This window comes from Staurois parvus, unplaced genomic scaffold (genome assembly GCF_062004578.1).
Source record: "Staurois parvus isolate SC_StPar_1 unplaced genomic scaffold, SC_StPar_1.0 ptg000097l, whole genome shotgun sequence".
Taxonomy (NCBI): Eukaryota; Metazoa; Chordata; class Amphibia; order Anura; family Ranidae; genus Staurois; species Staurois parvus.
This window is the reverse complement of record NW_028317893.1, coordinates 6,578,892-6,605,707: the sequence shown is the minus strand read 5'-3', so window position 1 is coordinate 6,605,707 and position 26,816 is coordinate 6,578,892. Positions and strand designations below refer to the sequence as shown.

Genomic DNA, 26,816 nt, shown 5'->3' with positions numbered 1-26,816 from the left:
CACATGTCCATAACAACCCATGCAAAGAAACAAAAACAAATACGTTCAGAAATGAACCTCTTTCCCACTGCCCTATAGCAGAAATACTGCTACAGGGCGGCAGAGGTGACCAAAATCACGTATATATACGTGATTTTGCATTACCTGTGCCATTGGCAGCCTTACCTGTCAATCACCGAGTCCTGGTGATTCCCCGTCGGCACCAGGCGATCGCCGTGTATCACTGATAAGGGAGAGACCTGTATGTAATACAGATCTCTCCCAGTCAGCTCCTGCACATTGCTTTGTATTGCACTGCATAGCAGAACAATACAAAAAAGCAGTGTGCTTATACAGAAAAGCGCGCACACAGAACACAGTTAACCCTTTGATTGCCCCAGATGTTAACCCCTTCCTGCTCAGTGTAATTAGTACAGTGTCAGTACTTTTTCTTAGCACTGATCATTGTATTGATATCACCGGAGATGTCAGTGACAGTTAGTTCCCCCGCAGTGTCTGAATGCCTGCCACAATCCCGCTATAAGTCGCTGATCGCCGCCATTACTAGTGTGTGTAATATATATATATATATATATATATATATATATAAAATTCCCGTATCTATACCGCCATTTGTAGACGCTATAACTTTCACGTAAACCAAATAAATTTACACATATTGGAATTTATTTTTTTCCTTCGCAAAGACATGTAGTAGAATACATTTTGGCCTAAATTGATCACGAAATTTGATTTTTTTCAAAATTATTTACTGGACATGTTCAATAGCAAAAAGTCAAATATATTGTTTTTCAAAATTGTCTTTTTTATAGTGCAAAAAATTAAAAAATGCACAGGCGATCAAATACCACCGAAAGAAAGCTCTATTTGTGGGAAAAAAAGGACATAAATGTCATTAGAGTGCAGCGTTGCAAGACTTGCAACGACATATCACAAAAAATTACCTGGTCAGGAAGGGGGTAAATCCGCTGAAGGACAAGTGGTTAAGTTATGTGTAATAAATGGAATATAGCAGGGAAAAAGTGTTGAACACGCTAACTGAAATGTATTTAACACTTCATACAAAATCCTTCGTTCGTAATGACAGCTTCAAGACACCTCCTGTATGGAGGAACTAGTCGCATGCATTGTTCAAGATTTGAAGACTGTGTGGAAAAATGGGCCAAAATCACACCTGAAGGTTCTGTGGGCTTCTTCTATGAACTGACCTTTAGTTCTTTCCATAGATTTTCTATGGGATTCAAGTCAGGTGATTGGCTGGGCCATTCCAGCAGCTCTATTTTCTCTCTTTGAAACCAACTGAGAGTTTCCTTGGCTTTGTGTTTGGATTCATGTCTTGCTGAAATGTCCACCCTCGTTTCATCTTCACCATCTTGGGAGATGACAGCAGATTTTTAGCAAGAATGTCTTGGTGCATTTTTCCATTCATCCTTCCTTCGGTGATAAGAAGTTTGCCAGTACCTTATGCTGAAAAAACAGCCCCACGCCATGATGTTACCACCTCCAAACTTAACTGCTGGGATGGTGTGTAGTGCCATTTGACCTTCAAACATGGTATTATGGCATCCAAAGAGTAACATTTTGGTCTCATCTGATCAGACTATATTTTCCCAGTATTTCACAGGCTTGTCTAAATGTTCTAGGAATGGGTTGCTGCTGACACCTGGCTATACACCTGGATAGAACTGGATCAAAATTACTAATTTTGTTATAATCTTGTCTAAATGTTGTGCAGCAAACTTTAAACAAGCTTTAACATGCTTCTTCTTCAGAAATGGAGTCTTGCGTGGTCTTGGAGGTTGAGTGCACTACTTATTGTTTTCTTTGAAACAATTGTACCTAATTCCAGGTCTTTCTGAAGCTCTCCACAAGTGGTCCATGGCTCTTGGACAACACTTCTGAAAATTATTTTCACTCCGTCAGAAATCTTGCAAGGAGCACCTGGTCATGGCCAGTTTACGGTGAAATGACATTCTTTCCACTTCTGGATTATGGCCCCAACAGTGCGCACTGGAACATTCAGAAGCTTAGAAATCTTCTGTAACCAATGCCATCAGTATGTTTTGCAACAATAAGGTTGCAAAAGTGTTGAGAAAGCTCTTTGCTTTTACCCATAATGAGATGTTTGTGTGACACCTTGGTAATAAGCCATCAGTTGAAAATGAACCAGCTGATATTAATTTGCACTGACAAGGGGCACGATTGCTTTTCGAATTACTGATAGATTTCAGCTGATGTCTTGGCTTTCCATGCCTTTTTGCATCTCCCTTTCTTCAGGTGTATACTTTTTCACTGTGCGATTCCATTTTATTACACAACTTAAAATATGTGAACTTATTTGTTTTGGTTTCTTTGTATGTATGAATTGCATAGGTTGTTACTGACATGTAATGAAAAGGTCATGTCAATAGCACCTTTAGAAATATATTTACCGGGAAAAATGGTGATGTGTTCAATACTTCTTTTACCCTCTGTATATAATTACACCTCATATTTTGTAATAAGTCTGTTGGAATATCAATTTGTTTACAGAGGAACAATCATAAATGTATTTAAGGACAAGAGATGGCGCTTTAGGTTTATGCGTTATTGCACTTATATGTTGGCACTTTATAATTTTCTAAGCATAGTTTCTTAATGGTTATTTTGTGGACTATTTTTGTTGGGTCACAAGCGCTGTACCAACTCAAAAAACTATGAATGCCACCTGTGGATGTCTGCGTCTATGAATGCTGCCTGTGCATGTGACCAGTAAGCACAAATGCATTATTCAGTTGTCCACTGAGGATGTGCGCCAAAATGGCTGCCGCAGCTCTAGGAGCCCTATGGTCAGGAAGAGCCTTGTCCATCAATGAACGTAAGAGAAATTATTTACCATGAGCAGGTTTAAAAGGCTAAAAATAAAACCTGTGTGTCTCATGTCCAAAGTTATAAAAGCCATAAAAAAAATAAGAAAACTGAGTTTAAAGTACTAAAAGGAAAAAAAAAAAAAAAAAGGAACACTATCATTTAAAAGTTATAAAGAATATAACAGAATACTTAAAGTAAATAAGGCTACAAAAATTCCAAACGAATGACAGGCTGCAAAATAGTAGGGCAAAACCCACACATTTCTTCAGATATATGAAAAGCCATAAAGGTCAAGTCTGAACATGTAGGCCTATTACACGATAATTTAGAGTTGGTGACTGGAGACAAAGAGAAGGCAAATTTATTAAACACCTTCTTCAGCTCTATGTATTAAACAGGGCAGCACACCCAGGGGTAGCACTGGCAACTATCATCTTGGCTAAAGTATTAATCTTGAATTAAGTATTGAGCATTGCACTTCAGCTCTGCATCATCTAAATACCTCTTCTCTATTCCGTCACAGGTAAATGTCTGTGAGCAATATCCATCTGTACTATTGCTCATGCCATGTATGAATGCTAAATCACCATGCATTGCTATATGGTAATCTATACTGCTTTTAAAATCCACCTCTAACGGATACTGATTCATAACTTATCAATGTTCTTATTGGTCATTCTTACTGCTTCAAAAATCTTTATCTTTGATCCATATTACTGTGGTGTTTTTTTTTCCTTCTCTTAGTGTCTAACCCAAATTTTATTAGCTGATCCTAATCTTTACAACTCTGCCCTCCTGCTCTCTTGTTGTCTCTTGTAGTCCTCCTTTGGTGTGAGAAGTTTGCCCTGCTAGCCATGTGTCTCTGCTATGCATTCTTAATTGATTAATTGGCAATACCCCCACCCAACTCAGCAAAATGTAGTACTTCCTTAGGGGAGGCACAGCCAGGGATAGCATTGGCAACTATCATCTTGGCTAAAGTATACATCTTGGATTAAGTATTGAGCATTGCACTTAAGCTCTGCACTTCAGCGCATGCACAAAGCGAGAAGCAGACAACTTGAAATACTAAACAGACTACAGGTGACCTGTTTCCCCATCAAGCTATTTCAGCTCTTACCCATACTGCTTCTTCATCTCACCATTCTAACATGCACTCCCTTACTCTTCCTTCTCACAATTGTATCCTCTCTCTTCAAACTGTCCTTCACCCCTCCTCTCCAACCCACAGCTTATATAATATATCACCCTCACACTGGTCTTCACCTTACTATTGTACTCATCAACTCCGGCTAATTCTGAACCCACATACTAATAAAACCTCCAGGACACTGGAACCTGTCCCTCCATAGAAATCATACTCCCATATTACCTCCCTCACCCCTTTGCTTCTCCTAACATCTGGAGACATTTTCCTAAATCCTGGGCCGCCATCTTTTTTTCTTTGATCACCACACCTGGCACCCCCTATCCTCTAACAGCAGCCGCAATCTACACAATCTAGTTACTATTCCTCTTCTTCCTAGAACCAGCCTCCCCTTTTCCTGTGCCCTTTGGAATGCCTGCTCTGTCTGTAACAAACTTACTTCTGTCCGTGACCTTATTATCACAAACTCCTTTAACTTGCTTGCAATTACGGAAACCTGGTTTCACGAATATGACTTTCCCTCTCCTGCTGGCCTCTCCGAATGGTGGTCTCCTCTGGACTCACTCTCCCAGGCCTAGTGGATGGAAAGGAGGTAGAGTTGGAATCCTCCTATCCCCTCAAAGCACTTTTCAGGTCCTTCATCTCTGTCCCTCTCCTCATTTGAAGCTCAATTTGTCTATTCTCCAATTTATTTAAGAATTGCTTTGATCTATCGGCCTCCTGGAAAGGTATCAAGCTTCCTTGATGACTTCTCTGCCTGGCTGTCTTACTTTCTCTGTTGTAAAATTCCCACTATCATTCTTGGTGACTTCAACATTCCTGTTAATCTTAACACTCCTGCTATCTCAAAACGTCCGAGCCTAATCACTTCTTTTAACCTAAAACAATGGACACATGCTTCTACTGACTCTAATGGTAACTTCCTCGACCTTGTATTCTGCTACCTATGCACTCCTTGCAACCTCACCAACTTTCCTTTTCCACACTCTGGAAGCCAAGGAGAGAGTGAAGCTAATAAAGGAGTGATCAACTACCGAACAGTTACCTGCAGAAACCCTCGCTATCTTAACCCTTCTCTTGTTTGTTCGGCAACAGATTGCCTCTATGACAAAATCTCACCCCTGTCCTGCCCCAACCTGGCCACTTCTGTATACAACAGTTCACAGTCATCCACCGTGGACACACTGGCCCCCCCCCTCACTGCACACAGTATTAGGCCCCAAACGCTACAGCCCTGGCAAACAGACAATACCAGATGCCTCAAAAAACATAGCCGTGCTCTTGAGCGTTTATGGCATAAAACTAAGACCCAGCAAGACTTCAATCAATATAAATCTGCCCCTCGAAAATACAATTCTTGTCTCCATACTGCCAAACAGACCTATTTTATCACTCTTATTAACACCCTCTCACGCAATCCTCATCAACTCTTTTCTATCTTTAACTCTCTACTTCGTCCTTTACCTCCAACCCACTCACTGCCCCAGGAGATTGCTAATCACTTAAAAAATAAGATTGATACAATTCGTGACAAGATCTCCACTGTACAGATATCTCCCTCACCCTACATTCCTTGTCCACCTGCACAATCTATACTTCCCTTGTTTAACCCAGCTACTATAGAGGAGGTTGGCCCCTGGACCCTGTTCCCTCGCAAATACTACGGTCAGCCTCTGGCTCTATCCTTCATACTTTAACTAATATCTTCAATATCTCCTTTTCTACTGGAATCTTCCCCAAATTTCTAAAACATACGCTAGTCACCCCCATACCTAAAAAAGCCTCACTGGACCCCACCAATCTTAGCAACCTAAGACCCACCTCCTTACTCCCTTTTGCCTCCAAACTCCTTGAACATCTAGTCTACAACCAGCTGAGCTGCCACCTTCTTGAGAAAAACCTTCTCGATCCCCTTCAGTCTGGATTTCGCCCACAACAGTCCACAAAAACTGCTCTCCTAAAACTCACAAATGATTTACTAACCGCTAAAACCAATGGTCACTATTCCATACTTTCTCTTGGACCTCTCCGCTGCCTTTGACACAGTTGACCTCCCCCTCCTCTTCAAAAAACTATTTATTTAAAATTAACTTCCCCAAGGACATATTGGGCTAGTGCGGCATGCCTAAGCTGAGCATACTGAAAATACCAAGAACCCGGTACTCTCCTTTCTGACTAATTGCAAACAGAACTTAAGCCGACCCTGGTCATAAGCTGATGAGCATATTTGATAACATATTGGGCCCATTGGTGTCCCCCCTCAAGTTTATAAAATTCAGTCAAATTTGGATTACACCAAAGAGGTGCACTCAGAGACATGGCTAGGGCTGTATCTGAAATTTGTTTTGCACATACGGTAAGATTTTTTTTTTGGACACAGATAGGATAGTCATACTGTCTTTTGATGGAAACGCTCTGATAAAAATAGTTTAGCAGAGCCTCATAGGAAGTAGCCACCACCGCAGTGGTGGCATTATTTAGATGTGGGAACATTCTCCAGTGTGCATACATCAACTGAGAGGCAAAATAATACAATTCGTAGGTCAGGCAGAGCCAGTCCCCCCCCCCCCCATGTTCTGGCAATTGGAGTATTTCCAGGGCTACCCAGGGAGGCCTAGAGCCCCATAAGAAGGAACCAAGCAGGGAATTAATACATTTGAAAACATTTTTAGGAATATAAATGGGCGCATTGGAGAGAATATATATGAAAACTTCGGAAGATAAAGTATTTTAAACAAATGTACTCTTCCCAACAAGGTCAGAGGCAAGTCCTTCCAAGTACAAACCTTTTCCCTTAAATGCTCGTACAATGGGCCAAAGATTATTGTCCAAGTATGAATGTAACGGAAGCTGTATAGTAATCCCAAGATATTTAAATTTATCAGATATCCCAATGGGGCACCCTAGAGCCGGAATCAACAGCTGCTGGCCATCCAAGGGAAATGAAGCAGATTTAAACTAATTTATTCGAAACCCTGAATAATCTCCAAAGTCTTGAATCAATGAAAAGGCTTTACCCAAGGACACATGGGCATTGTTTAAATATAATAACGTCATCAGCATATAGTGATACACACTCATCCAGCCCTCCAACCCTTAGACCCTGGACTGCCAAATCCTCTCTCAACCTCGCAGCCAATGGCTCAATGGCCAGTGCAAATAAGAGCGGTGATAAGGGGCAACAATGTCTGGTTCCCCTATGGAAATTAACAAAGAGCCACCTAAGATTAATATAAGCACACCTGCCTGGCATAAAGCCAGTCTGGTCAGACCAGACTAGCTTTAGAATCACTTTTTATAAGAGCCTTGCCAACACTCGCCAAAATTTTAACGTCCGTGTTTAACAAGGAGATGAGCCAGTTTCGGGAGTAAAACTATAACAGCCTCCTGCATAGACCTTGGCAGTTCCCCCTCATCGCCTAGGGGAATTATAAACCCTTAGGAGGTATGGCACCAACAGTTCCCCATATACTTTATACCATTCCATCAGATAGCCGTCAAGACCAAGAGATTTATGAGGGGAAAAAGAAGCAATCGCAGCCTCAATCTCTTCCGGTGTAATAGCCTGTTCCAATTCTTTCCGTTCTTTCCATGACAATACCGGTAGAGAGGTAGATGCAAAATATTCTGACAGAGGATGCTGAAACATCACGATGAGACTGATACAAAGATTTATAAAATTGTTAAAAAATGTACAATATCTCCTGCATCTCTTCAATAATCTTGACCTGAGAATTACAAATACATTATATAGAAATTGGAGTGAAGGAGGGTCTGGCCAAAAAAGCCAGATGTCGTCCATTTTTATCCCCAAACTCAAATATACGTTGATACAGTTGACCTTTACTCACTTTCTCTGCCAAAAGAATATGACACAAGCGTAAATATTTCTGACATGTTTTATAGTTTTCAGAAGAGGAATCTCCAACATACAAGCATTCAGCCCGGGACATGAGTGTCTAGCATTCTGAGGGTTGATGCAGAACAACTTGAGAAATCCCCCACTACCTTCATATAGGCCCCACTAAGGGTTGCTTTAAAAGCATCCCATTGGTTAGACATATCAGCCTCAGTATATTTATCCTTCCAGTAATGGTGTATTGCCTCCATACAACCTGGTCTCACATATTCCTCCTGCAACCATCCAGCAGTCATACGCCAATGCGTAATTCCGGGACATACCCCCCCCAACAGCAAACTAATTTCCATAGGAGAATGATCTGAAATTGCCCTCGGTAGATACTTAACATGGCCAACCAATGAAAGACCATCCATCGTAGTAAGCAACATGTCAATTTGAGAGAGTACGGTGAGTTTCGGAATGCCAGGAGAACTCCCTTACCCACGGGTTCTTACGTCTCTAAACATCAATTCATGGGTCTCCAGCCATGTTGCCAACACCGGTTGAGACCCCGATACACAGCCCTGGTGATTCAGAGCAGCATTCGAAACCACATTAAATTCCCCCAGAAGCAGTAAAGCCCCTCTGCCACAGAGATCACCACTGAGAAAATATCCTCCAATACTGTGAAGGAGAACGGTGGAGGAATATATAAACTCACAATAGTAAAACACGGAGTAAAAAATTTACAGACTAAAACAACAAATATCCCCCCTGGATCTGTCTTAATTCGTAAGAAATGTATATTCAAGTATTTGGCAAGTAGAATAGCAACCCCTCTGGAATAGGTGAAGTACTCTGCATGATAGACCTGAGCAATAGAACAACGCTGTAGGGCCATGACCCTGGAGACCCGCAAATGCGTCTTTTGAAACAGTACAATATGAGGTTTATGTTTTTTTAATATGTTCAAAAACCAGAGATCGTTTAATCTTAGAATTTTGGCCTCAGACATTCCAAGACATTAATCTGATTACCTGAGCCATTATCATGAAATCCTGAATATCCAACCCACAGAAGAGCTCCAGAGCCATAAAGTCCCTCCAATCTCAGCGTAAACACCAAGGCGGTGCACCAACCCCCTAACATATAGCAGCAAATGAACAGATAAGCAGCACATCCCACCAATACAGAAAAACAGTCCCTAACTCACCCCTCCAGGCACACAACCCCAACTTGTTGAGTGCTTTATTCCCATAACACAGAAAAAGATAACTGACCTTGGGGGTCAAAGTTTCACGCCAAACCCTCCAATACCGATCTAGGGGATCCCATCTTAAAACCAACTTATAGAGACAGAATCGCCTATCTGGAGTGGCAAGTAGTGAACACATAGTAACAATAAATAACCACCGTAACTAGAGGTACTAAACCTCCTGCATGGGACTAAATAAAATGATCACGGAAGGACATAAGGGAAAGACATGCAGCAATCTTCTTCAGAGAGCAAAATTGTGCCCCCCCCAAAAAAAACAAGAAAAACCAAAAAAAAAAACAAACCCACACAGCCCCCACAGTGTCAAACAGGGAAAGATGCATCAAGTTCCTCCATGCAGCCATCCACCACATTTGGGCGCCCCCTGGCATCCAGCTAACGGGAGGCCTCCACTGGGCTATTGAAAAAATGTACTATACCCCTATCCACCACTCTCAGATTAGAAGGATATAGCATACTGTATATCAATTGACACTCTCACAGTCATTTTTTTACATGAACAAAACTCACTCGCTGCTTCTGCATAGCTGCGGAGAAATCAGGATATATAGATATACAACTGCCAATGTAGATAAGTTTTCCAAGTGATCTAGCTGCTTTCAAAATATTCTACCGGTCCCGAAAGCGTAGTATACGTGCTATCATAGGCCTAGGAGGAGCTCCTGGATGCGGAGCCTGCATGGGAATCCTATGCGCCCTTTCTACGGCAAATTGGCAGGAGAAAGTACAAGCTTTCATACGTTCCTTAAGCCAACTTTCCAGAAAATCCTCAGGCCGTTTTCCTCCAGCCCCCTCAGGAAGCCCACCAGCCAGATATTACTGTGTCTCAGACTGTCCTCTATATCTTCCAACTAGCCAGTATGAGCTGTCAGCTCCTCGGTAGCATTTTGTACAGATCCCTCTAAAGGATGAATAATGTCTTCCAAATCACAGATCCGTTGTTCGGCCTCAGCAGCTTTTTCCTTAACGGTTTGCATGTCTTGCTTCAGAAATGACAGATCAACTTTAACCCCATCAATATGATCCATGAGAGTTGTCAGCCATACACCTCTGTCAGATATGATCTGTTTCAGCGACAGTTCCTGCTGCTCTCCCTTTCCTCTGTCCCCTCCACCTTCCTCAGATCCTGGCAGACTGACCACAGACTGTCCCTTTTTAGAGGAGAGATCCCTCTTAGGCAAGGAGCATCCCATCGGTACATTGCTCACATCCGAGCAGGAGGTTTGTGGCAACTCCTCCACGCGTGTTCCAACCATGACTGCCATCTTGAGAGCCCCAGGCAAATCTAGCCAGGCGCCCTGAGGATTTCCTTCCAGCCTGCCCAATTTTCACCAATGTGAGGTGCTCACCTGCCTAAGCCCCCCTTCAGGTCTCCTTGGAGTACAGAATTGCGGCCCTCTGCTTGTCAGGATAGCTGCAGGATAATGTGTCCCAGCAGGAGCTCCGACCACCTGCTGCTCACTTGCCGGAAGCCATCTCCACCCCCCAAAAACTGTTTACTTGGTCTCCGTGAGTACTCTCCGTTGGTTCAAATCTTATCCATCTCACCCCACCTTCAGTGTCACTTACAGATCTACTGCCTCCTCTCCTCCTTCTCCTCTTACTGGCGGGGTCTCCCAAGGTTCTGTCTTTGGACCTCTCATATTCTCGATCTACACTTCTTCCTTGGGTCAGCTGATAGATTTGTGTGTCAGCTTAGAAATGGTATTGGAAACCATTTGAAGCAATCTCTCTATTCCTCAGCTCACCCCATCAGTTTCCTCACGTATCACCGATTTACTAACATATCAGACTGGATGTCACACCACTTCCTAAAACTCAATCTATCCAAAACTGAGCTCATAATATTTCCTCCCTCACACGCCTTTTCCCCTGATTTCTTGGTCAGGATCAATAGCACCACTATCAACCCATCCCTGCATGCCAAGGTGCTAGGGGTAACCCTGGATTCTAAACTATGCTTTCAGGCCCACATCCAATCCCTGTCCAAATCATGCCGCCTGTTGGATTTTAGACACATATAATACTTCTTCTAGTGTCTTGAGGCGATTATGAATGAAAGAGCCATTGAAATAAAAAATGAAGTGTGATTTTATTCCATCACACAATGGTGTAAAATAACAATGTAAAGCGTATTATGAACAGTTCCATGTAGATAAAACTACTGTAGAAATAACAAGCAAAAGTTTAAAGATAAGTCACCATTATCTGTCATAGAAGTCCGGCCATGTGCTGTTCTGTCCTTCATGTTCTTGTCCTTCGAGACTTTGTGAAGAAGAAGCCGGAAATAGACGGAAATGATGATCTCATAGCATGCACCTGTTGCAGCTTCTCAGACGTGTATGTATGTGTATGCAAGAGTGTCGTGTTAGCGTGTGAGTGTGCTCCCTCTGTCCCTTATGACCCCCTTTATGCAGCATGAGTGTGTCATAACGAGAGATTCTTAATACCTTGTATGGCATAGAAGGGAGGGGACGACACTCACAATGTTTTTGATGGACAGGAACATATTTATGCTGATGTAAATAATATTATAAGCTAATGATGTAACCCTCAGCTATATATTTAAAGAATAATATAGCTTAAGAACATATCAATGTATAATCACTAAACTATATATGTATCAATGTTAGAAACGTATACTAAATACACACAGATACTATTAAAATACATAATGTAATAGTAAGTCACTTCTAATAACCTTGACATATACTACCAGATACTTTTAACCAACTATATCTAAATATAGTATACACAGTCTTCAGCTGGTTTAGCTAGTTCAGCTTAACTCCTGTCTTATTTTACTGTCTCAGCTTAACTTATTCATATTTTTCAGTCTCAGTTATAATTGAAGAATTGTAATACTACCATTTGTCAAAAGACCATTCACACATATTAATATTAATTATGACTAATCATAAAAACCAAATATTTTGCAAGCTTGCCATCAATATGAGTGCCGAATCATAATTTTGATTTATTAACACCGCCTCAACCTCCGCAACCATCTCCAGAATACGCCCCTTTTTAACCAATGATACCACAAAGCTCCTAATTTACTCCCCGGTTATCTTTTGTCTCGACTACTGCAACTCCCTCCTCATTGGCTTACCTTTACTTGGGCTATCCCCCCTCCAGTCCATCATGAATACTGCTGCCAGGCTCATCCACCTTACCAACCAGTGTCTGGTACCCCACTCTGTAAATCCCTTCACTGGATTCTACTCATCCAACAAATAAAGCTCAAAATATAACAACTTACAAAGCCATCCACAACTCTGCCCCCAGCTACATCACCAGCTGGTCTCAAAATATCAACCAAACCACTCTCTTCGATCCTCCCAAGACCTTCTGCTTTCTAGTTCCCGTGTCAACTTCTTCCATGCTCACCTCCAGGACGTCTCCCGAGCTTCTCCCATCCTATAGAACTCCCTACAGCAATCTACCCGGCTATCTCCTAATCTATCCACCTTTAGACGATCCCTGAAAACCTCTCTTTAAAAGAAGCCTATCCTGCTTCCACCTAATCAACTGTCATTTATTTCCTCAATCAGCTCATCCCCACACAGCTATTACCTTTTGTATCACTCAACCCTTCCTCCTAGATTGTAAGCTCTAACGAGCAGGGCCCTCTGTTTTCTCTTGTACCAAATTGTATTGTAACTGTAATGTCTACATTCATTTTGTAAAGCGCTGCACAAACTGTTGGCGCTATATAAATCCTGTATAATAATTAAAAGGAAAATGGGAGGAGTTAAAGTTTATAATGGGGATAGCGTTGACATAGCCTAAAAAGAACCCAAAATTGATATGATCCAGAAGCATTTAGACAGAGGAGAAATAAAAGTTCAAACGTATGTAAAAGCATTTTTTTAATTTTTTTTTAGCTACAGTGTGCATGAGCATTAAAGGTGAATAAAGTACCTGGACCAGATGGCTTACATAGACGTGTCCTCAAAGAGATAAGCCCGGTTTCAAACCCACTGTTTCTAACAGTTAGACATTCTTTAATGACTGGCTCGCCCATGAGTTGCGTGGAGCAAAAGAGAACTCTTGGTGGCTTGCTTGGGAAGTCTGGTAGCTAATGTGAGGAGACGTCCAGCAGGCGAAAGTCGTTCTCATTTTATCGGATGTTGGACAGGGTCAAGTGGTATTTAACAAGAACAATGCAGAGATTATACAAAAATGCACTGTTTAGACCTTATTAACCACTTTCTGGCCCCCCCGCCCATAATATACTGCGGACAGATGGCAGCTACAGGACCAGCAACGTACTCGTAGGTCACTGGTATTTTGACAACACAGGGGGGCTGCCGTCAGCCAAATCCTGTGACAAGAAGCAGGTGGGCTCCATAGAATGAAGTTTAGTAAAAAGGAGTGAATGCTCTTTCATAAATGGACCAGTCTTCATAAAATACACAATTTGGGAGTGCATTTAAAATTTTTTCTTGGCAATCAGTTTTTACAGCGCCCCCTAGGTTTTTTTTAGGCTGTGGAGAGTCATGAACTGCTTGGCAGAGACTAGTGTGTGGTGTGTAGAGTCCTTAAAACATTTCCCCATAATACCCCCAAAGAAAGGAGGTTCCTCTTCCGAATCCTAAACTGGGCCAGAGGGGTATAGTGGACGTGTAGTGTTTTTGGCCCCTGAAGACTAAAGGTTGTAGAAGCACCAACGTATTCAGACATTGTGGCAGAGAAACCTGCTTTTGTTGGACAGGCTGCACAATGAGTGCTTGATAATGACTACAGTCAGATAAGGGGAGCAGTATCATAACAGGACATTACTCCAGGATAAGAGAACAGTTATCACCCGGAGCTGTAGTTGAGTCTTCTGTAGACCAATTTGTGGCTTTGTGGTCGCTTTTGTCCCAGTTTCCTCATGCCTGTGATCCCTCATTGCTAAAATGAGGGATCTCCAGAAGGGAACTCAAAGAACTGAGGTTGGAATATGTAGGGTTTTGCATTTGTAGACACAGGAGCTGCTATAACCCAAGACCTGACGATGTTTCTGTATCTGTGCCCTGCATCAGATGGCAGCAAGAGTGCAGTAAACTACTGTGTACATTTCAGACAGAAAAGGTGGGGTTGGGATCATAGACCTTGCAAGAAGCATTGGGCTGATAATTACAAACATCATTACAAAACATATTTTCACTATACTAAATAGCATATCTATATGACTGAAATATCAAGCAAAGCATTTTTAGCCCAAGAACACAAGGAAATGCACTATGCCCTCTCCATGGTTTAAAGCAAATTATTTCTACTTACTTCTCCACACATTTGAAATCTCACATTATGCTTGAAATGTGGTTCCAATATTGGATGGCATTCAAGGTCCCAAAACTGGGTATAGTCACCAGGATCTTTGGGGAAGAAAGTAACTGGAATCTTAAAAAAAAAAGAAAGAAAAGTAGATATGCATGTACCATGAACATAGGTTGAATTAAAAAATACATGACATTTTTGTTACCTTCAATCTGTCAAGTGCTGCCAGCATACCAGTCACTTGAGAACACCTAAAAACTGTGTAAGTGGCCCGATAAATATCACTGCAGTCAACTCCCTGAAACAAATATAAAAATGTGTAATATTGTAAAATGAATAAAATAGCCGATTTTGTTAAACTGCATGTATTTAACCACTTCAAGCCCTTAAGACATACTTGTACATCCTCAGGTCAAAGTGGTAATACTGAGGATCATGGCTCAGCCCAGCTGTAGTAGTAAAAAAAAAAAAAAAAATTCAGCCAGAGATGGGCTTTCTTGTAGAAATGATGAAGCGGCTCCAGGGGCGGACTGACAACTCATGGGGCCCCCGGGCAATAGGGGATCATGGGGCCCGTGTCCTTGCCCAAACTCAAAAAAGCCTATGAAAAAAGGTACCAGGGGCATCTCATGGGGCCCCCTACTGACCCCGGGCCCTCGGGCAGTGCCTGAGTTTCCAAATGGTCAGTCCGCCCTGAGCGGCTCTACATCCACCCCATCACTTTTACAGAGAGCAAAAGGTGGCCTCCCCCATCCCACCAGATTCTCTAGTGTGACTGGGGAGCCCGAGATTGCTGCTACCTGTCGGGTCCCACCTGTGACATAAAAAATTATAAGGAAGGAGGATTTTGTCACTAAGTTTCGGTTTGTTGTAAACAATCCGTTAACGGCTTGGCTTGTAAAGCATCTGATCAAACCGATCTCAGTTTGATCAGATGCTTCTTAGGGCAGAGGAGAGATCTGGGGTCTAATAGACTCCACAACCCTCAGTAAAAGATGATAGCATGTACAGTGAATAGGGGTGTTTTCTGCCTTTGTTCTTTTGGTCCCCCCTTTAGTCTGAGACCCTTTTCTCTCTTGGGAATATGGAGTGTTGGTATACGGTGTGTTCTACGTGTGGGTTTTTTTTGTTTCTTTCACCCGTTTCTCCCCTGATGTCCAACTTTCCAGTGATGTAATGCTATTGAACGTTGGTATATTGTGCTATTCGGATTTTTTGTTTGTGATAATGACCCCCCTCTTTCTGGGGTGTTCACACTGTATTGAACATGCTGTTATGTTTTGTTCATTATCAGTTATTAATATATACCCTGTCCTTAAACAACACCAGCAACTGAGGAAGCGAATTGCGTTGAGCTACCAAGCTTTCTAGAATATGTATTCTATCATTTGACGATTCCAAAGTAGATAGTTTTTTAATGGCTCTAGGTTTTAATGTATAAAGTTGTATTTTACCCTTATTTTAATTGATTTTTTTTTCAGTACATAATTATCCTCATACTCCAATTTTCTCATGGGTCGATTGGAGGTCCCTTCTCTTTCTAAGAGCAATAATTCTACTGCCGCACCTCCTGTTTAATGCTAAACTAGTAACCTGTAAAAGCTTTTAAAGGATAATTTAATGTACCGTAGTTTGTCGCCATTCCGTGGGGGTAGTTTAAAATCATAACAGGTTAGATATATACATACATCTTTTATGTTTTACCAAAACATTGGGCATTATATTATGTTTGTGTGCACTACAAAAAAAAAAAAAATCAACAAAGTATATTTTTCCTGAAAATTTGTGTTTTAAAAATAGCTGTGCAAATAGCATGCAAAATTGCAACAGCCATTTTTTTCTCCAGGGTCTCTGCAAAAAAAAAAAAAAAGTTTGGGAGGTTCCAAGTAATATTCTAGGGGAAAAAAAAAGTATGCAGATTTTAACATGTATTTCAGAAATGTCAAAATTGGCCTGGTGCTGCAGTGATTAAATAAAAGAATATGCTGTATTAAGTTACATGCCTTTACATAGGTGGGTGCAAAAGATGAGAGATGCCATTTCATGTCTTCATTACCCGGATTTTCTATATCTAAAAACGTTTCTAGATAAAAGAAACTAGGTTTATTAGGTGGCTCTGCTAAAACAAAACAGAACAAAAAACCCACACAACTTAAGTACTGTGAAGTTCACTGTGGTTGGAGAAGAAAAAAAGCAAACTAAAGGAAGAGATGCTTTTTAGGCATCTTGACAAACCTAAAACATCTGAGGAAACATGTAGGTACTTATCCATGCCATAGAAACAAAAGTGTACTCAGGAGCAAGAAAGGAGAAGATGCTACTCAGGCATCTTTGGTAGATGAAAGCATACATATAGTGGTACACGAAAAGAAGTACAGGCAGCCCCCAAGTTACAAACGTCCGACATACATACGCCTTGTACTCAAGAACAAAAAATTGAATACAATAATCCTTGTGTGCTGCTATGAACAGGTATTGTGCTTATGTGAATCGCTCAAACCATTCACACTCCCATATCATGTATGTTAAATCACTCCAGTATACTTCTAAGTGCCGCGCCTCATATCAAACATGAAATAAAAATAAAAGTGCAATAATAATTATATAAGCATTAATCTCAATACTCCTAAATAAACACTCTTGTGAGATCAACACCCAGCCACTGATATAATTAAAAAGTTCAGTCCAAATATTAGTCCCAATATCAGCTTAGTGCATTCCTATTAATTCCTAACCAAACTGCTAAGTGAGGTCATAGAACGCTTGTGTCCCTTTAATTAGAACTCATTTGTGCTCTCCCAATCAGATTAGAGGACTCCTCAGTTCTTTGCCTTTCCACCTTCTCTTATTAATCTTCCTCAGCCATGCACGCATAGAGAGATCACCAGTGTTAAATCAATTTTTTGGCCTTAAAAAGAATTTCCAAATTTACACTCACATTTTATAAGTGCTTCAGCGCACCACACTAACACACCAGTATTTAATAGATATGCATCTATCGATCCCGCATATGCCTCATACCTCCACCATATAGTTACCACACCACTGTAACACTTCTGAGTACTGTGACGTCAAGCACCTCACCTATTATATTATTATATCAGTGGCTGGATGTTCATCTCACAAGTGTTCATATAGGAGTATTGAAATTAATGCTTACATAACTATTGCACTTATGTATAAACTATTTTTATTTCATGTTTGATGTGAAGCATGGCACTTAGTTAGACATATACTTGTACTCATGAACAGAGGTAGCATATCGTCAAGCTGGCCTTGGAAACTGCCAGGTGGCAATCTTGCTGCCACCTACTGTCCAGTGGACCTGTCAGCAATCCCACATCACTGCATGGCAAGTTAACCCTTTCCTATGCTATCTAAAATGTAAAAATAATTTTTTGGATGGAGTTACACTTAAAAAATGTACCTGTTCCAACTTGCATACAAAGTCAACTTAAGAACAAAACATACAGAACCTATCTTGTTGGTAACCCAGGGACTGCCTGTACCTCCGTCCCTAATGATGCAATTCAACAAGCCATTCCAAATGGCCATTGGATTTTTCATAGGTACACATGAAAATGGTAAATGAAAAAATCTGAGGCAACAGAGCAGGAACTTTCAAGCATGCCATAGAAACAGTGTGCTCAGGAAGAACCTACAGCAGGAATGTGTGGGTATTGTAATACTTCTGTTAAACAGCCATATATTCACAGACATGGAAACGAAGCAATAAACACGGCTTCTTATCCAGTGTTCAAAAGCAGATGGGTGACATCCAATTATCTATATAATGCAGGATTGTAAGAGTCAGTGTAAACCATTTATTGCAAGATATATGAAAGCTGTAATTTTACTAAAAAAAAAAAAAAAAAAAAAAAAAAAAGCATCTAACCAGCTAAGCTGTTCTGAACATCTCAAAAGATTTACTTACCATACAAACTGGAAAACTGAATAAGCACTGAGAACAAAATGTGTGGATGATCCCTGGATAGCTGCAATAGCAATAGTTACCTGAGCTTTCACCTGCTGCTGTTTTAGAAAATACAAGGGTAGGATTCTTTATTTCAAGTACAGCTGAAGTTTTCAGTAGGGGTTTTGCTACATGAACAGAGGTCTCCCTACGAGGTGAAAGCACTGGAAGGGATTTTCGACCTCCATCTCTAGACCCACTCATTTTAGTGTTGTCATTAATCTGGACTTTAACAATCTAAGACAGTGAAGAAAGCCAGAAGTCAGAGTTAGACATAGTACAAGGAAGAATAACAAATACTTTAGCAGGTAAAAAGTTTAAGTGTGGTTTTGGATAGTATAGGAAAGGATTAGGATTCCTGCCACTTTTGTTTTTTAAATTTTTGGTGTCTTTGCTCCTGGCTTCCATTCTAATATCCATAATATTGCAATGTAATAATCACATGAAAGAGAAGCAAAAGTATATAGCAGGTCATTACAATTAGAGATGAGCGAATCGAAGTATCCGAAGTGGAATTCGAGTCGAATATCGGAAAAATTTCGATTCGTGCCGAATCCGAAAAATAGCCTAATTCGGACGCGCGAATCGAAATTTTTCAGAAAATGGCGGCTGACATGTGCGGCGACGGAGCGGGGATGTCTGGGAAGGCGCGCAGACAAGGCGCGCTGACCCATAATGCATGCCTCAACTACATGTGATCGCATCAGCCTATCAGCAGCCAGCCAGCCAGCACTGTGTAATGGTCGAGCTATAAATAGCGGCCATTTTGGAATTCTTCATTTGCCTGCAGTTATTGAACAGAGGCAGACCGCTCTGTACTAGGGACAGGGACAGAGTTAGGGCCACAGAAACGATAATTGGGGACAGAGAAAAGTTACTTAGGGGCAGAGAACCATTACTCAGGGACACAGACTTGTTAATGAGGGCCACAGAATCGTTTTTTAGGGACAAAGAAACGCTAGTTAGGGCCACAGAATTCATAATCAGGGACAGACAGAATTGTTACTCAGTGCCAGAGAATTGTTACTTAGGGCCACAGAAACGTTATTAGGGCCACAGAATTGTTACTCAGGGACAGACAGAATTGTTACTGAGTGCCAGAGAATTGTTACTTAGGGCCACAGAAACTTTAATTAGGGCCACAGAATTTTTACTCAGGGACAGACAGAATTGTTACTGAGTGCCAGAGAATTGTTACTCAGGGACAGACAGAATTGTTACTGAGTGCCAGAGAATTGTTACTCAGGGCCACAGAAACTTTACTTAGGGCCACAGAATTTTTACTCAGGGACAGACAGAATTGTTACTGAGTGCCAGAGAATTGTTACTCAGGGACAGACAGAATTGTTACTGAGTGCCAGAGAATTGTTACTTAGGGCCACAGAAACTTTACTTAGGGCCACAGAATTGTTACTCGCACAGACACAGAATTGTTACTCGCACAGACACAGAATTGTTACTGAAGGCCACAGAACTGTTACTTAGGGCCACAGAATTGTTACTCGCACAGACACAGAATTGTTACTCGCACAGACACAGAACTGTTACTGAGGGCCACAGAACTGTTACTTAGGGACAAAGAAACGCTAGTTAGGGCCACAGAATTCATACTCAGGGACAGACAGAATTGTTACGGAGTGCCAGAGAATTGTTACTCAGGGACAGACAGAATTGTTACGGAGTGCCAGAGAATTGTTACTCAGGGACAGACAGAATTGTTACTGAGTGCCAGAGAATTGTTACTTAGGGCCACAGAAACTTTAATTAGGGCCACAGAATTTTTACTCAGGGACAGACAGAATTGTTACTGAGTGCCAGAGAATTGTTACTCAGGGACAGACAGAATTGTTACCGAGTGCCAGAGAATTGTTACTCAGGGACAGACAGAATTGTTAATGAGTGCCAGAGAATTGTTACTTAGGGCCACAGAAACTTTAATTAGGGCCACAGAATTTTTACTCAGGGACAGACAGAATTGTTACTGAGTGCCAGAGAATTGTTACTCAGGGACAGACAGAATTGTTACTCAGGGACAGACAGAATTGTTACTGAGTGCCAGAGAATTGTTACTTAGGGCCACAGAAACTTTAATTAGGGCCACAGAATTTTTACTCAGGGACAGACAGAATTGTTACTGAGTGCCAGAGAATTGTTACTCAGGGACAGACAGAATTGTTACCGAGTGCCAGAGAATTGTTACTCAGGGACAGACAGAATTGTTACTGAGTGCCAGAGAATTGTTACTTAGGGCCACAGAAACTTTAATTAGGGCCACAGAATTTTTACTCAGGGACAGACAGAATTGTTACTGAGTGCCAGAGAATTGTTACTCAGGGACAGACAGAATTGTTACGGAGTGCCAGAGAATTGTTACTCAGGGCCACAGAAACTTTACTTAGGGCCACAGAATTTTTACTCAGGGACAGACAGAATTGTTACTGAGTGCCAGAGAATTGTTACTCAGGGACAGACAGAATTGTTACGGAGTGCCAGAGAATTGTTACTCAGGGACAGACAGAATTGTTACTGAGTGCCAGAGAATTGTTACTTAGGGCCACAGAAACTTTAATTAGGGCCACAGAATTTTTACTCAGGGACAGACAGAATTGTTACCGAGTGCCAGAGAATTGTTACTCAGGGACAGACAGAATTGTTACGGAGTGCCAGAGAATTGTTACTCAGGGCCACAGAAACTTTACTTAGGGCCAGAGAATTTTTACTCAGGGACAGACAGAATTGTTACTGAGTGCCAGAGAATTGTTACTCAGGGACAGACAGAATTGTTACGGAGTGCCAGATAATTGTTACTCAGGGCCCCAGAAAATTTACTTAGTAACAATTCTGTCTGTCCCTGAGTAAAAATTCTGTGGCCCTAAGTAACAATTCTCTGGCACTCAGTAACAATTCTGTCTGTCGCTGAGTAACAATTCTCTGGCACTCAGTAACAATTCTGTCTGTCCCTGAGTAAAAATTCTGTGGCCCTGAGTGCCAGAGAATTGTTACTCAGGGACAGACAGAATTGTTACTGAGTGCCAGAGAATTGTTACTTAGGGCCACAGAAACTTTACTTAGGGCCACAGAATTGTTTCTCGCACAGACACAGAATTGTTACTCGCACAGACACAGAATTGTTACTGAGGGCCACAGAACTGTTACTTGGGGCCACAGAAACGTTAATCAGGGACACAGAATTGTTACTGAGGGCCACAGAACTGTTACTTAGGGCCACAGAATTGTTACTCGCACAGACACAGAATTGTTACTCAGGGACACAGAATTGTTACTCAGGGACACATAATCGTTTAATTAAAGAGTATGTCAGACAACATGCAGAGGAGTGGCAGAGGAGGCAATGTTTTAGGAGCGAGCAGACGTGGCAGCAGAGGAAGGGGTCGAGGCAGCACTATTCGCAGCCAGAGGCCAGTGCTCCCGGTGTCATCCAGCGGTCGTGTCTCCACCGACAACCCTGCCGTCGTCGATTGGTTGGCTCGGTCGTCTTCCTCTTCCCAGGTCACCTCTGACACCTACAGCCAACGGTCGGTGGGTACGTCAGACACAACCGTTAGTTGGCATGGCCCGGGACCAAGCCCACTGAAATCACGTGTCCTCTACCTGCCCCTGTCCTTTGGTGTTCCCTCACCAAGCGAAGTATCGCATGCTGTGGGCTCAGCCCCACTGTACAGTGAGGAAGAGCTAACAGAGGGCGGTCAGGAACGGGGGGAGACATCCGCCTTTTCAGCAGCCAGGCGAAGAAGTAGTGGCGAGGAGAGTGGCTCGGTAGCCGGTCTAGAGACAGGTCTGTCTCCTGACCCAGACGCAGCCGAGGGGGCTAGTAGTGAGGCGGAGACCCTACTTGATGATGAGGAGGTTGATCGCACTTGGCAGCCTCGTCGTCATCAGGCAATTTCTTCCGCATCATCAGGAGAAGAGGGTGGCAGCTTGGCAGCGAGCAAAACAGTCGGTGGGTTGCCCAGGAGACAGCAGCAGGGTCGCAGCAGTGTCAGTGGAGCCAAACGTCCACGGAGTAGAGCACCAGCTCCACTGCAGCCTACCACCACGGCCAGTAGTGGTGCCGGTGTGCACGGAGGAAGCAGCAGTCAGCCAGTGAGGAGTATCGGGGGCAAAGTTTCCTACTCGGCGGTGTGGCAATTTTTCGTCAAGCCGCCCGAGGAAGTAAACGTAGCCGTATGTCGACTATGTGGCCAGAAAGTCAAGCGTGGCCAGGGGGCCCATGTTGGGACTACAGCGTTGCGGCAGCATATGCAGCGTCGCCATTTGGTGGCCTGGGAAAACCGTGATAAAGATACGGCGGTTCTGCCCGCCCCAGCCCCCGCTCCATCACCCGCTCCGTTACTTGCTCCGTCACCCGACGTCAATCGCCCTCCATCAGCCAGTCAAGGCTCCAACACCTCTGCTGAGGGGAGTTGTCGCTCGTTGGCATCTTCCGCTCGTTCAGATGCTCCTTCTCCTGCTACTCCTCTTCACGGATTCCATCAGCAGTCTTTCTTGGAATCCGTTTCCAAGAGACAACAGTTTGCGAGCACGCACCCGACGGTGCAAAAGCTTAACGTCCTCCTGTCCAAGTTGCTGGTGCTGCAGTCCCTCCCTTTCCAAGTGGTGGACTCAGCACCTTTCAGAGAAATGATGGCTTGTGCCGCGCCGCGGTGGAGAGTGCCAAGCCGTCATTTCTTCGCCAAAAAGGCAGTGCCAGCCCTGCATTCACATGTAGAAGACATGGTGGGCCAGTCTTTGAGCATGTCGGTCTCTGCCAAAGTGCACGGCAGCGCCGACGTGTGGAGCTGTAACTACGGTCAGGGACAGTACATGTCATTTACGGCCCACTGGGTGAACGTGGTGCCGTCACAGCCGCACCAGCAACTTGGACAGGTCACGCCGCTTTTGCCTCCACGTTTGCACGTCCTTGGTCCGGCAAAGATGTCCGCCTCTACCACCTCTTCTTCCGCCGTGTCCTCAGCCGCCACCCCCGTGCCAAGTCCCATTACCCGACCGGCATATCACATGTGCAGGGCGCAACGGTGTCACGCTGTTCTGCACCTGGTATGCCTTGGCGAACGTAGTCACACAGGGGAGGAACTTCTGAGTGTAATGAACAGAGAAATCGACAGATGGCTGTCTCCGCGCAAACTGAAAATCGGAACCATGTTGACCGACAACGGAAAGAACATGGTGTCTGCTCTGCGTCAAGGTAGGTTGTGCCATGCGCCATGCATGGCTCACGTGTTCAATCTGGTTGTCAAGCGGTTCTTAAAATCCACCATCCCACTGCAAGACATCCTTAAAATGTCACGTAAACTTTGCATGCATTTCAGCCATTCCTACACCGCAAAGCACACCCTCCTTGAGCTGCAGCGGCAGAACGGAATTCCACAGCATCGCCTGATCTGCGACGTTGCAACAAGGTGGAATTCAACCCTACACATGTTAGACCGCCTTTACGAACAGCGAAAGGCCATCACCGATTTCCTGATGTTACAAGCGGATAAAGGTGTAACTTAGATGTCAGCCATTGGCAGCTCATGCGTGACACCTGCCGCTTGCTCAGGCCCTTTGAGGAGGCCACGCTATTCGTGAGTCGGCAGGACTATGGGATGAACGACGTCATTCCTCTGTTGCACGTCCTTGAACAAATGCTGTTAACAATGGCTGGTCAGGGTGCGGTAGACGTGGCGCACAGATCTCAACGCCACATGACCCCTGTGGGGGCAGGACAGGAAGAAGAGGAGGAGGTAGAGGAGGACATTTGTGCTCAGGAATTATTGAGTGAAATGGGTGGTTTTTCCACTCAGCGGACAGGAGTGGAGGAGCAGGAGCATCTGGTAGAGGTAGAGGAGGAGGAGGAGACAGAGGACCCAGACGCACCGTGGCAGTATGCTGTGGAGATGGAGGCAGGGAGTCCCTCGCATTCCTTGGCACAAATGGCCCATAGCATGCTCGGTTGCTTGCGTAGCGACAGCCGAATAATAACCATCAGACAGAGGGATGACTTTTGGCTGTCCACCTTGTTGGACCCTCGCTACCGTTCCAAAATGGTGGCCTTTTTCACACCTGCTGAGAGGGAGGCCAAAATAACGTACTATAAAAACCACCTATGTAGTCAGTTGGTCTCTGCCTTTGTGCGCCAACGTCCATCCTCAGACACTGTGGGCCCTGTGCGCTCGCGTTCCGCTGCCATGGCAGCAGGGGAGGGGTGGGGTGGTAGGAGCAGTGGCAGCTCCACCAGCAGCAGCTGCCTCAGTCTGCAGTCGATGATGAGTAGCTTTCTTCACCAGCGCAGTGAGGAAACTACTAACCAGCCGCAGCAGCAGCAGCAGCAGCATCAGGTGGACCTGGAGCAGGACCTCAAACAGGCTTGGGCCTACTTGGACAGCACCCTGCCAACCGAGGTAGACAATCCCCTTGACTACTGGGCAACGAAACTTGACCTTTGGCCCCAACTAGCTGAATTTGCCCTTGAAAGGCTGTCATGCCCAGCCAGTAGCGTGGCATCGGAGCGCGTGTTTAGTGCGGCAGGAGGTATTGTAACTCCGCGGAGGACACGACTGTCCACCCAAAGTGTGGAGAGACTCACGTTTGTGAAAATGAATCAGGCGTGGATTAGTCTGGATTTCAAACCACCAGTTCCTGACACAACTGACTAAATCCGCCATGAATCATGCCTCAAACATGTGCCACTTTGAGGTCTCCTCACACACTGCTGGTGTGTAGAATTTTTTGACATAGGGTGCTGGCAGATTATGGGCCTCCTATAGCTGCTGCCAGGCCCCTAATCTGCCATAGGCCCCTATATACCGCTTCCTCATGCTGCTGCCAGGTCCAGAGTCTCTCATGGGTCCCTGTACGGCCTCCCATTGCTGCTGTCTCCATCGCCACACTCTGCCATGTGCCACTTTCAGGTCTCCTCACACACTGCTGGTGTGTAGAATTTTTTGACATAGGGTGCTGGCAGATTATGGGCCTCCCATTGCTGCTGCCAGGCCCCTAATCTGCCATAGGCCCCTATATACCGCTTCCTCATGCTGCTGCCAGGTCCAGAGTCTCTCATGCCATGTGCCACTTTCAGGTCTCCTCACACTGCTGGTGTGTTGAATTTTTTGACATAGGGTGCTGGCAGATTATGGGCCTCCTATAGCTGCTGCCAGGCCCCTAATCTGCCATAGGCCCCTATATACCGCTTCCTCATGCTGCTGCCAGGTCCAGAGTCTCTCATGCCATGTGCCACTTTCAGGTCTCCTCACACTGCTGGTGTGTAGAATTTTTTGACATAGGGTGCTGGCAGATTACGGGCCTCCCATAGCTGCTGCCAGGCCCCTAATCTGCCATGGGCCCCTATATACCGCCTCCTCATGCTGCTGCCAGGTCCAGAGTTTGTCATGGGTCCCTGTACGGCCTCCCATTGCTGCTGTCTCCATCGCCACACTCTGCCATGTGCCACTTTCAGGTCTCCTCACACACTGCTGGTGTGTAGAATTTTTTGACATAGGGTGCTGGCAGATTAAGGGCCTCCCATAGCTGCTGCCAGGCCCCTAATCTGCCATGGGCCCCTATATACCGCCTCCTCATGCTGCTGCCAGGTCCAGAGTCTGTCATGGGTCCCTGTACGGCCTCCCATTGCTGCTGTCTCCATCGCCACACTCTGCCATGTGCCACTTTCAGGTCTCCTCACACTGCTGGTGTGTTGAATGTTTTGACATAGGGTGCTGGCAGATTATGGGCCTCCTATAGCTGCTGCCAGGCCCCTAATCTGCCATAGGCCCCTATATACCGCTTCCTCATGCTGCTGCCAGGTCCAGAGTCTCTCATGCCATGTGCCACTTTCAGGTCTCCTCACACTGCTGGTGTGTAGAATTTTTTTGACATAGGGTGCTGGCAGATTAAGGGCCTCCCATAGCTGCTGCCAGGCCCCTAATCTGCCATGGGCCCCTATATACCGCCTCCTCATGCTGCTGCCAGATCCAGAGTCTGTCATGGGTCCCTGTACGGCCTCCCATTGCTGCTGTCTCCATCGCCACACTCTGCCATGTGCCACTTTCAGGTCTCCTCACACACTGCTGGTGTGTAGAATTTTTTGACATAGGGTGCTGGCAGATTACGGGCCTCCCATAGCTGCTGCCAGGCCCCTAATCTGCCATGGGCCCCTATACCGACTCCTCATGCTGTGACGTTGCAACAAGGTGGAATTCAACCCTACATATGTTAGACCGCCTTTACGAACAGCAAAAGGCCATCACAGATTTCCTGATGTTAAAAGCGGATAAAGGTATTCCCTGTGTAACTTAGATGTCAGCCATTGGCAGCTCATGCGTGACACCTGCGCTTGCTCAGGCCCTTTGAGGAGGCCACGCTATTCGTGAGTCGGCAGGACTATGGGATGAACGACGTCATTCCTCTGTTGCACGTCCTGGAACAAATGCTGTTAACAATGGCTGGTCAGGGTGCGGTA

General features: G+C 44.1%; 1 protein-coding gene across 2 annotated transcripts in view; it reads right to left on the bottom strand.

The window, feature by feature from the left end:
• Nucleotides 1-26,816, bottom strand: part of CEP192 (centrosomal protein 192) — a 317,843-nt gene that overhangs the window by 19,687 nt on the left and 271,340 nt on the right. For both annotated transcript variants that reach the window (XM_089671050.1, XM_089671051.1), the window contains exons 41-44: nt 18,397-18,592; nt 16,382-16,465; nt 14,588-14,676; nt 14,386-14,505 (exon numbers count right to left, since the gene is read on the bottom strand). In XM_089671050.1, coding sequence (XP_089527176.1) covers nt 14,386-14,505; nt 14,588-14,676; nt 16,382-16,465; nt 18,397-18,592 — 489 coding nt within the window. The remainder of the gene's footprint in view (nt 1-14,385; nt 14,506-14,587; nt 14,677-16,381; nt 16,466-18,396; nt 18,593-26,816) is intronic.